Source organism: Lolium perenne, chromosome 5 (genome assembly GCF_019359855.2).
Source record: "Lolium perenne isolate Kyuss_39 chromosome 5, Kyuss_2.0, whole genome shotgun sequence".
Classification (NCBI taxonomy): domain Eukaryota; kingdom Viridiplantae; phylum Streptophyta; class Magnoliopsida; order Poales; family Poaceae; genus Lolium; species Lolium perenne.
Genome location: NC_067248.2, coordinates 84,143,874 through 84,155,697, shown reverse-complemented (window position 1 = coordinate 84,155,697; position 11,824 = coordinate 84,143,874). Strand labels below are relative to the sequence as shown.

Genomic DNA, 11,824 nt, shown 5'->3' with positions numbered 1-11,824 from the left:
GGTGTATAGCGTCCTCCGCATCCCTGTAAACAGCCATCTCACGAATGAAGTCGCAAACGTAGTATCCACATAAGTTATTCCCGCGTTCCTGCCTCATACACTTTACGAAAAAATAGTTCGATCAAACTAGTAATCAAGCATCGTATTTGAAACAAAATATCAAAGAGATGCACGGACATAGCTATATATATATAGTACTACTTACAGGATAATCTTCAAATGTAAGCTCCGGTTTCCATTCACCTGGAACAACATTGATGAACCGTTTCCAAGCCCTGCCCGGCAAAGAAAAAATAAGTAAATGAGTTATTGATTAGTTCATGATATCGTCGAGGGAGAACAGATGAAGATGCCGATAAGAGATTGACTGAAATTACCTCTGGAGCAGCTTAGCCATGTTCTCCCATTCCGCATGTTCATAACGTTTCGAGTCCATTACAAGTACGACTCCTTTCTTAAGCTGAATGATTAGGAGAATAAAGTGAAAGCTGCACAAGCATAGCTCAATGATTAGGAGAATAAAGTGGAAGATACAGAAGCATAATAATGTATGTTAAAACACTCACTTGAAATTGTAGGGAAAAAATATATCCTCTTTGTCTGCTTGCTTCTGTAAAAACATTAGCATGTTTTCCTCTGTGTCCTTGGGGTAGTCTCGAACCGTAACTACATGAACTGTGTTTGGGTCAATGAACCCGATGGGATCGAGCTTGCCTCTTTTGCATTCGAGCTTCTTCATTCTGCATATAGCGTACACAAAGAATATAGTGAGGATAATTGCTAGTGCAAATGCATGAGCTGAGCTACAGACTTAATTACATAAATAAATCACTTACAGGCAGTAGCAACTGATGACAGCTTTGTCGAGGGCGTCTTGATTGAATAACTGAAATAGTTCTTCAAGCTCAAGGTTTATCTCCTCCTTCCCCCGGAAGTAATGCTCATCTCTAATTGAGACCGTGAGGTAGCGATCACCTTTTCGACAGGCTCGCATGTACCATTCATGCAACCTTCGCATCTGAGTCCCCATACGCGCGAGCTCGCCAGGTTTGACGAGATCATGTCCGTATCTATACTTGTTTACGACTTGAGCCGTTGGATAGTAATCTTGGTACTGAACATCTGCTCCCTGACCTCTAGCCTCCCGTTCGATCATCGATACCGTCTCTGGATCATCGTAGGGCTGCACGACGAAGTGTGGTATGGACTGCTTTTCCTGTTGTCCAAGCAGGGGGACATTTTTCGCTGCTTTGGCCGCTCTATGGGACTGTCCAAGAGAGCGGTCATAATCAGTTCTCAGCTCAGCTCTCTTTTGTCTCGTCTCGGCAAAGTGCTTCACTGTACGCGGTGCTATAAAAACCTTTGGAGGCTTCTTCGGCGCAAGAAACGCCTTTTGCTCATCAGTCATCTGATTTGGTAACAACTGTGGAGTCTTGGCCCTCTTCGCAGCTGATGGTCTGTTTGGAGCTGATGATCTTCCCCGCGCTTCAATACTTGACGCCGCGGTACTACTCTTCCTCTTTTGCTTAGGAGACGGCGAAGCCTGAGGAGACGGCGAAGCCTGAGGAGACGGCTCATGCACATGACAATCATCACGCACAGGAGAATCATCATCGTGCAGAGGAGAATCATCACGCGGAGGAGACTGCGGCGGAGTATTCTCACGCGGAGGAGACGGCGGCGGAGTATTCTCACGCGGAGGAGGCTTAAAACGAGGAGGTGGCATGCTTGGCTTCGAACCTGGAAACACAATGTTCTCCTTCCGCCATTGAATGGTGGTTCTACGGGCTTGTCCCAGTTCGTTGATTTCCCCATCTTCACCTGCTGGTTGCTCAAGGACCATCTGCTCATAATCTGCCATCACTTCATCCACCATCACAACAGCAAAGTCATCTGGGACGGGACGGCAATGGTAAGTCTTTGTAGGTAAGAAAATGCCGACCGCCGCCTTGAAGGATAAGTTGAAAACTTTAACATGTAGCTCACAAGGACGGCTCTCAGTGAGATCATCCATGGGGGGGTAGCGAGGAGGCTCGACCACCTCATCATTAATATGATCGGCCTGCTGAGAGGAAGCTACGCTGCTTTTCCGGTATTGAGATTGCAGCGGAACGATAGCTTCAACCAATGCAGCATCTACATGTTGCCCCTGAGCCATCTGGGATGTAAGTACTTCAGTTACTTTGGACAATTGGGCTTGCATGAGGCTAAAACCACTCTCTAAGCACGCTATGCGGTCTGTTTCCTTTGCCTTTCTCCTCTCATGGCTTTTATCAGGAAATCTCTTCCTTTCAGCAGCAAAGCCAAACTTCCACGGAATGGAGCCTTCGGTGCCACGTGTTCGTCCGCCGTGTTCTTTGTTCCCAAGGGCGCGTGTCAGCTCATCGTCCTCTCTATCGGGCCGGAACCTCCCCTCCTCCACGTCCTTATGTGCTTTTTCCAGGGCTTCAACGGGGCCCTTCAGATGTGCTTTGTTATAGATACACTTCCCTGTTTCTGGGTGTAACTTTCCCCCAATCCCGTAGAACCACTCCTTCATCCGATCGATCCAACCGTGTGTCCCTAATCGGATCCCTTTCTTGGTCAGTTCCGCCTCAGCTGCCTGCCACTTAGGTCGGTTAGCCCTGTAGCCACCTGGGCCCAAAATTTGGTGATATTTCTTCAACGCAGCATTGGCCTTATTTGTTTCCGACCTTTTCTTAAATTCTTCTGACTCCGTGTTGTACTTCACGAATTCGTTCCAGTGATCTTTTAACTTCTCACTGTTCGGAGTCTTCTTTTCCTTGATAAGGCCGCGCAATCTTTTCTTGTGTGCCTTGAATAGTTCGGCCATCTTCTTCAAAGCAAATTTCTTCACTGCCTCCTCCATCTCTGCCTTTTTAGCGGCATCCTCCTCTGCAGGTACTAAGTTCAAATGTGCCATGAGCTTGATCAGAAGGCTGCGTTTGGCTACATCATCGATATAAAGACCTTGAGTTTCTTCTTCTGCAGACAGCTCTAGTCCCTTCGGCCTATGCCATTCTCGAACGGTGATCGGGATGCAGTCCCTAACAAGCACTCCGCATTGACTTATAAATAATTTTGCATGCTTGGCCGGAGCAATCGGTTTACCATCCGCATTGATCTCGGTGATGTCGCGCCTAACACCGTCGCTCAACATTCTGGCCGGGCCTCGCTTCGACTTTACAGAAGAAGTGCTCGATCCGGAGGGCTAAAAAATAAAGAATTCATTGTCAGTACAAATTATTTAATGCATCTAATCAGCAGCGGCGGCTTAATTTATATACCTCGGTGATAACTACGGTTCCACCACCGGAGCCATTATGTTCTTCTTCCTCACCGGAGCCCTCTTCTCCTCGTTCAATATTCTCCGCTCCCTCACCGGACTCATTCAAAAAAGATGCGGTGATATCGTCACCGCCATCATCCGGAATACCGTCGCCGCCATCATCAAAAGTACCGTCGGCTATGAGGTCAGCCATGAACTGTTCATCCTCTTCGTTTCTGTATCCATCCATGCTTTCTGCAACGACTTGCAAAATTATAGGCCGGAAGCATCATGTATGATCACATATATAGATATTAATTAAGGATAATGCAGAAAACTGAAATTGGAGTTCTAACATATATAGAGTCTAACATTATTTCTAACATGTTAACAAAAAAATTCTAACTAATAAAATTTATCTAACAAATATTACTTTATATTCTAACATGTTAATATTTCTAACATATATATTAACTAACATATATAGTAACCACTATTTCTAAAAAATAGAGTTCTAACTAATTAACATAGAGTCTAACATTATTTCTAACATATATATTAACTATTTTACTAACATATACATATATTAACCACTATTTCTAAAAAATAGAGTTCTAACTAGCATTATTTTTATTAATATCGTTGTAAACTAACAATTTTTACTAATAATTCTAACTAACAATTTTTACTAACATTATTACAAATATATTATTTATAACTAACAAATTATTTTTACTAACAATTTTTACTAACATTTTTACTAACATTTTTACTAACAATTTTTACTAACAATTTTTACTAACATTTTTACTAACATATAACTATACTAACAATATAAAATTTTAACAAACATAAATAACAAAAAAAAGGAGCGGCCGGCCGGGGCGCGCACGCACCTGCGGAGGAGAGGCGGCCGACGGCGGGCGGCGGCGGCGTGCGGAGAGGAGGCGGCCGACGCGCGGGCGGCGGCGGCGGCGCGGCGGTGGAGGAGGAGGCGGCGCGCGGCAGCGGGCGGCGAGGGAGGAGGCGGCAGCGGCGTGGCGCGCGGCGGCGGCGTGGCGCGCGCGGGCGCGGTGGGCGGCGGGCGGCGCGCGCGGGCGCGGTGGGCGGCGGCGGCGGGCGCGGTGGGCGGCGGCGGCACGCGCGGGCACGGTGGGCGGCGGCGGCGCAGTGGGCAGCGGCGGCGGGCGATTTTGGCAGCCTGCCGGCGTCTGTGAGCTCTCCGCGCGCGATTGATCTCCGCGCGGAGACGAAGGGGCCAGTTATAACCCCCCCTTTAGGCCCGGTTCGTGGCATGAACCGGGCCTAAAGGCCACCCTTCAGGCCCGGTTTGTACCACCAACCGGGCCTGAAGGCCTTTTTTCGCCCCATTTCGGTGCGCGCCGAAAATAGGCCTTCAGGCCCGGTTGGTGGTACAAACCGGGCCTGAAGGCAACATTTTTAAACTGTTTTCGTTCCCGCCTTATTTCAAATCAAAAATAGGGCTATTATATATCAAAATGTTCAGAAAAAGAAGGTCTATCCAATAAAAGTGTAATTTACATATGAATTTGAATATAAATTGACTTAATTTATGAATTTGAATTTGAAGCAGTGGCACACGTGTCCCTTCCCCGTGCCACGTGTCGCCGTCGCTTCCACGTGCCTCGCCCCGCCGCCGCCGGCGTGCGACGTGTAGACGCCGCGCCACATGTTGCCAAACTTGCCGCGTCGCTTCTCGTGCTATAAAGCGCCGCGTGCGCGAGCAACCACACGTCGCCGTTGCCCCCGCTCATTCGTCTCCGGGATGCCGCCGCGCCGTCGCGGCTCGTCCGGTTTCCGTGGCGTCCGAGGCGTCTGAACGGTAGGTTCTACGCCGAGATGCGAGCCGGTGGCTTCCGCCTCACCCTCGGCACGTACAACACGCCGGACCTGGCGGCTGATGATGCAAATTTTATTACGATTGAACTGGAATTAAAGTACAGAGCTCAACTGAAAATTAAGATACATGGTCAGATTCGACTGTTGGAGTCATTCAGTCATACTCGTGTCTAGCCCTATAGTACTCGCCACTATAGTCGTCGTAGTCGCCGTCATCATCGGAGCTGGCATCAGGGTCGCGGTAGTCGAACCTCGGCAGGTGAGCACGCGTGGGCTGGGACTGAGGGTAGCGCAGGCGGGGGCCACGGTAGGCCATGACGCCCTGGAGAGTCCGGCCGCGCCACCACAGCCGACGGCCGGCCTCGTTGAAGTTCGAACGAGGCGGACCGTCCTCCTCGTGCCTGGCAAGCGCACTCTCACGCCGATTGATGAAGAAGCTTTCCCAAGTCGGGCTGTAGTCGGGATGCCACTGGGGATTCCTCCGCTGCTCTGGCGTGAGCTCGAAGTAGTAGTGGTTCGTGATGGCCATCTCGCGCGCCACACCTAGAGGGACAGGAGGGAGCGGTACGCCTCCGACGCTCAGCAACCAGCCGGTCGGTACGCGGTAGCCCGGCGGGCAGGGGTAGTTCAAGGCGCAAAGCGCCTCCGCCTCCCGGGGGGTTAGAGATACAATGGAAGCCATGTGACAGAGTGATGAGGTTTCCAGATATGAGTGTAGAGATGTGATATGTAAATGGCTACATATATATAGTGAAAAAATGGCGGGAAGAGGTGGAACGCACGGGAAGAAAAATGCGGGAAACTTTTATCCCGGGTGGGGGCTCAAACCGGGACAATAGATGGGAGGCTTCATCTCGGAGAGGCTTATCTGGTTTTTGCATTATCTGGGGGGGGGGGGGCTTACTTGGGGAGGATTAGTCAGGCAAAACTGTCGGTGGGATAAGGACGTGTGGGTAACCTTTAGTCCCGGCTGGTGGGTGCAACCGGGACAAAAGATGTCTGCCGGATAAGAATGCATGGGTGGACGCACTGCTCGATGAGATAAAGCATGTAGCGCCACGACGCCCTGTCGAAGAACAAGACAAAGTAGAAGCGGTGCAGTGCCTATAAAAGGAGCATCGATACGCCTTGCCGAAGCAGATCAACAAGCCAAGCAGAGTTTCATTCTCATGGATGAAGGAAAGGGTTGGGAAATCTCCCGTGGCACAGCTTCTCGAAGATGTCGTTGGTGCACACGCCCTACGGCATCTTCGGAGGCTGTGCCTCGGAAAAATTTCCCGGCAAGCCCGTGAACGACTATATCTCCTCTAACAGTGTGGGGGAAAGGGTTGGGAAATCTCCCGTGGCACAGCTTCTCGAAGATGTCGTTGGTGCACATGCCCTATGGCATCTTCGGAGGCTGTGCCTCGGAAAAATTTCCCGGCAAGCCCGTGAACGACTACATCTCCTCTAACAGTGTGGGGGAAAGGGTTGGGAAATCTCCCGTGGCACAACTTCTCGAAGATGTCGTTGGTGCACACGCCCTACGGCATCTTCGGAAGTTGTGCCTCGGAAAAATTTCCCGGCAAGCCCGTGAACGATGACATCTCCACTTTTAGTATCTTACACATACAGTTATGATTACACAAAAATAAATGGGAAATTGATTGCCATGTTGAGATACTCAATGTGCCATGAACTCTCTTCAATTAACTTGATGATGGAGCGTCTTCATCATTTAATCTTCTTCGGCCGTAACCATGGAGCATCTTCATCATTTAACTTGATGCTTGGGTCAATGTTCACTGTGAAGGGTGGAATTTCATCGAACTTATTATAATCTTCTGACATGTCTGTCTTGTCCTCCACTCCCACGATGTTTATTTTTCCAGAAAGAACTATGTGGCGCTTTGGCTCAACGTATGATGCATCTGTTTCCTTATGTTTCCTTTTTCTTGGTTTGGTAGACATATCCTTCACATAGAAAACCTGGGCCACATCCTTGGCTAGGACGAATGGTTCATCTATATACCCAAGATTGTTGAGATCCACTGTTGTCATTCCATACAACTTGTCTACCTGAACCCCACCTCCTGTTTTCTTGACCCATTTGCACCTAAACAAAGGGACCTTAAAAGAAGGTCCATATTCAAGTTCCCATATATCCTCTATGTAACCATAATATGTGTCGTTTGGGCCTTCATTCATTATTGCATCAAATCGGACACCACTGTTTTGGTTGGTGCTCTTTTTATCTTGGGCGATCGTGTAAAATGTATTCCCATTTATCTCGTACCCTTGGAAAGTCACTACAGTCGAAGATGGTGTCTGGGCCAGCAAGTACAGCTGATCTTCAATATGTTCGTTATTCAGGAGATGTTTATGCAACCAACCTCCGAAAGTCGACATGTGTTCACGTCTAATCCAATCGTTCGACTGCCCCGGGTTCTGGGAGCATAGAAAGTCCTTGTGGTCACCGATATACGGAGCCACCAAGGTGGAACTTTGTAGAACTGTGTAGTGTGCTTGAGTCAAAGAAATTCCGTCCCTACATATCATTGATTTCCTTCCTAGCGTGCCTTTTCCACTTAGTCTCCCTTCATGCCGCGATTCAGGAACACCAATCGGCTTAAGGTCAGGAATAAAGTCAACACAGAATTCAATGACCTCCTCTGTTCCATAGCCCTTGGAGATGCTTCCTTCTGGCCTAGCACGGTTATGAACATATTTCTTTAAGACTCCCATGAACCTCTCGAAGGGGAACATATTGTGTAGAAATACAGGACCGAGAATGGAAATCTCATCGACCAGGTGAACGAGGAGATGTGTCATAATATTGAAGAAGGATGGTGGGAACACCAGCTCAAAACTAACAAGACATTGGACCACATCATTCTGCAACCTCGGTAGAATTTCTGGATTTATCACCTTCTGAGAAATTGCATTGAGAAATGCACATAGCTTCACAATGGGCAGTCGAACATTTTCCGGTAGAAGCCCCCTCAATGCAATCGGAAGCAACTGCGTCATTATCACGTGGCAGTCATGCGACTTCAGGTTCTGGAATTTTTTCTCTGCCATATTTATTATTCCCTTTATATTGGAGGAGAAGCCAGACGGGACCTTGATGCTGCTCAGACATTCAAAAAAGATTTCCTTCTCTGCTTTTGTAAGAGCGTAGCTGGAGTAATAAAGTCCTCTATCTTTCTCATGCAGTTTGTCGGGGTCTTTCATACGTTGTTGGTCCTCTCGTGCTTCTGGTGTATCTTTTGACTTCCCGTACACGCCTAGGAAGCCTAGCAGGTTCACGCAAAGATTCTTCGTCACGTGCATCACATCGATTGAAGAGCGGACCTCTAATACTTTCCAATAGGGTAGATCCCAAAATATAGATTTCTTCTTCCACATGGGTACGCGTTTATCAGCGCCGTTAGGAACAGACCGTCCGCCAGGACCCTTTCCAAATATTACATCTACATCCTTGACCATACCTAATATATCAGCACCATTACGGTTGGCAGGCTTCCTCCGGTGATCTGCCTCACCCTTGTAATGCTTGCCTTTCTTTCTTACGGGATGGGTAAGACGCAGAAATCGACGATGCCCCAGGTACACAACCTTCTTACATTTATCCAAATAATCACCTTCGAGCTCATCTAAACAGTGCGTGCATGCATTGTATCCCTTGTTTGACTGTCCTGAAATGTTACCAAGAGCAGGCCAATCATTGATGGTTACGAACAGCAGCGCTCGTAGGTCAAATTCCTCCTGCTTGTACTCGTCCCACACAGGTACACCTGCTATGGACCACAGCTGTAGAAGTTCTTCGACTAATGGCTTCAGGTACACATCAATGTCGTTGCCGGGTTGCTTCGGGCCTTGTATGAGCACTGGCATCATAATGAATTTGCGCTTCATGCACAACCAAGGAGGAAGGTTATATATACAAAGAGTCACAGGCCAGGTGCTATGGCTGCAGCTCTGCTCTCCAAAAGGATTCATGCCATCTGTAATTAGACCAAACCTTAAGTTCCTTGCATCCTCTGCGAAGTACGGGAAATGTCTATCGATTTTTCTCCACTGAGACCCATCAGCAGGGTGTCTCAACATCTCGTCTTTCTTACGGTCTTCTTTGTGCCATCGCAACAACCTAGCGTGCTCTTTATTTCTGAACAAGCGTTTCAGCCGTGGTATTATTGGAGCATACCACATAACCTTGGCAGGAACCCTCTTCCTGGGACGCTCGCCCTCAACATCACCCGGGTCATCTCGTCTGATCTTATACCGCAATGCAGTGCACACCGGGCATGCATCCAAATTCTCGTACTCACCGCGGTAGAGGATGCAGTCATTAATGCATGCATGTATCTTTTGCACATCTAATCCTAGAGGGCAGACAACCTTCTTCGCTTCGTACGTACTGGCGGGCAATTCGTTACCCCTTGGAAGCTTCCTCTTCATTATTGCCAGCAACTTTCCAAATCCTGAGTCAGTGACACCGTTCTCTGCCTTCCATTGCAACAACTCCAGTGTGGTACTTAACTTTTTATGGCCATCTTCGCAAGTTGGGTATAACAATTTGTTGTGATCCTCTATCATCTGGTCAAAGGCCAACCTTTCCTTTTCAGTTTCAAATTCTATCCTTGCATCAGCAATGGCCCGACCAAGATCATCATCAACAGGCTCATCTGGTGCCTCTTGATCTTCTGCTTCATTGTCTTCATTGTCTGCAGCATCACCGTATTCAGGGAACATGGGATAGCTGTCATCTTCCTCTTCCTCTTCTTCATTGACTTCCATCATAACCCCTTTTTCTCCGTGCTTGGTCCAACAATAGTAGCTGGGCATGAAACCTACCCGCAGAAGGTGGCCGTGAATGGTACTCGAGTGAGCGTAATTTACGATATTCTTACAGTCAACACATGGACAATACATAAAGCCACCATGTTTGTTTGCCTCAGCCACGGCGATGAAATTCTCCAGGCCCGAAGTGAACTCGTCAAAGCGTCGGTCAACATACATCCATTGCCGATTCATCTGCATGATATAACTAAGATTATCAAAAACAATTACAGAAAATCACGATTAGGGAAACGATATATATATACACATGCATTTTATCAACGACAGATGAAAGGATAAATTTATTAACCTTGATCGAGAAAAGAAAAAAAACAGTTAAGTGCGGCTTGTTTTGTGTGAACTCAAGTGGCAAAACCTCTTAGGCAATTCATCGAACACCTCTTGTGCATGTGAAGAGAGCAAACAACATACACCCCTTCTTGTATTGAAGTGGAAAAATGGCCAAGTGTGGCTCACCATGGGGAGGGGCAAGGATATATAGGCTGTGTCGGCCGTTGGTCCCGGTTGGTAATCCAAACCGGGTCCAAAGGGGGGACCTTTGGGCCCGGTTTGGATTACCAACCGGGACCAACGGCCGACACAGCCTGCCGCGCCCTGCCGTGCCGTTCCGAAGGGCCTTTAGGCCCGGTTAGTCTCTCAAACCGGGACCATTGCTCCCCAATGGGCCCGGTTTGACTCTGAGCGGTGCCATTTGCTGCCAGGGGCTTGGGACGAAAGGCCTGTTCTCCACTAGTGCTTTTACCTGGTTGCCAGGATTTAAACTACTCCTTATAAGTAAAAATAACAGGAGGAAAACATCAGGACCGGCCCTAATTAATCTGGCAGCCAGTCTTATTTAAACTTGGCCATCACTCGCAGTTAATCTGGCATTAGGATCTAATTAATCTTAAAATTAGCAAATATGACAACATACCTCTAGCTGAATCGGGCAACTACAAATAATTAATCTGGGAATTACTGCTAAACTAATCTGGCAAGTACCTAATTAGCAAAACCAGATGTAGTAGTAGGGGGAAAATCCGTGCTCATCCACCACATATCTCGCCGGCGTGCTAGTCGTCGGTGTCGAGCTCGCCGCTGCGTGCTTGTTCACCTCCTCCTCGCGTTCGCCAGCTGTGTCTAGCTTGCGCCCGTCGACGGCAGCCTGGCGGAGCCCTCCCCGCTTCGCGCTCGCGGCTCCTCCTCACGCTCAACAACGACATCCAATGATCCAAGTCGAGCTCGACGGCGGCAACATCCTCCTCAAGCTCGACGGCAGCGGAGCCCTCCACCGGTCTGTGCTCGCGCCGGCAGCGTATCCTCCTCGCACTCGTCGGCGGTGGCCCGACGGAGATCTCCCAGCGACGCGCCGGCTTCTCGCGCTCACCAACGAAGGGCCGGCAGAGCCCTCCCTGCGCAACTCCTCCTGGCGCTCGCCGGCGACGGCCGGGCGGAGCACTCCCTGGGTCGCGGATCCTCCTCGCGCTCACCGGCTGCGAACAGGCGGAGCACTCCCTAGGTCGCGCCTCCTCCTCGCCGGCGGCTCGCCGGCTGCATGTCCGGCGGCGGCCGCTTCCTCGAACCTCCCCAAGCAGCGCTTTCCGTGGTGGTGTTGTGTTTTTTTTAGAAGAGGAAAGGAGTTCTGGTAGGGGTTCTGTAGTTGAGAGCACTCCACGCGTGGCTCTTAGGGAGACGATGACTCTTTTCCGCCGCACGCTTCGTTCGCTGGTGCGGCGCTTCCGTGTATCATTTTCCTACAATGAAGCGATCCGGCAATCTTTTAAGTTGTCCATGCAGCATCTATATCTGAAACAAAGACATTACAAGTTAAGACAACAACAATGGAAAGGCAAAGACACTACAATATTGTTTGCC

The 11,824-nt window shown here is 48.8% G+C and overlaps 1 protein-coding gene across 1 annotated transcript; it reads right to left on the bottom strand.

Annotated features, from left to right (window-relative positions):
- Positions 1–373: 373 nt before the first annotated feature.
- On the bottom strand, positions 374–9,319 carry LOC127303777 (uncharacterized). The gene is made up of 4 exons (XM_071820833.1): positions 8,273–9,319; positions 1,822–1,948; positions 1,163–1,740; positions 374–460 (listed from the first exon to the last, which is right to left on the bottom strand). Exons 1-4 carry the CDS (start codon positions 9,317–9,319, stop codon positions 374–376), a joined length of 1,839 nt encoding a protein of 612 aa, XP_071676934.1.
- Between the last annotated feature and the right edge of the window lie 2,505 nt (positions 9,320–11,824).

Excerpts from the sequence above, each read along its gene's own strand:
- LOC127303777 (XM_071820833.1), bottom strand. The coding sequence starts at position 9,319 with ATGTGGTATGCTCCAATAATACCACGGCTGAAACGCTTGTTCAGAAAT. Across the intron at positions 1,949-8,272 it reads CCAGCTACGCTCTTACAAAA|GCGGCGGTCGGCATTTTCTT; the intron begins GCAGAGAAGGAA and ends TTATCCTTCAAG. Across the intron at positions 461-1,162 it reads CCTACGATGATCCAGAGACG|CTTAAGAAAGGAGTCGTACT; the intron begins GTATCGATGATC and ends CTAATCATTCAG.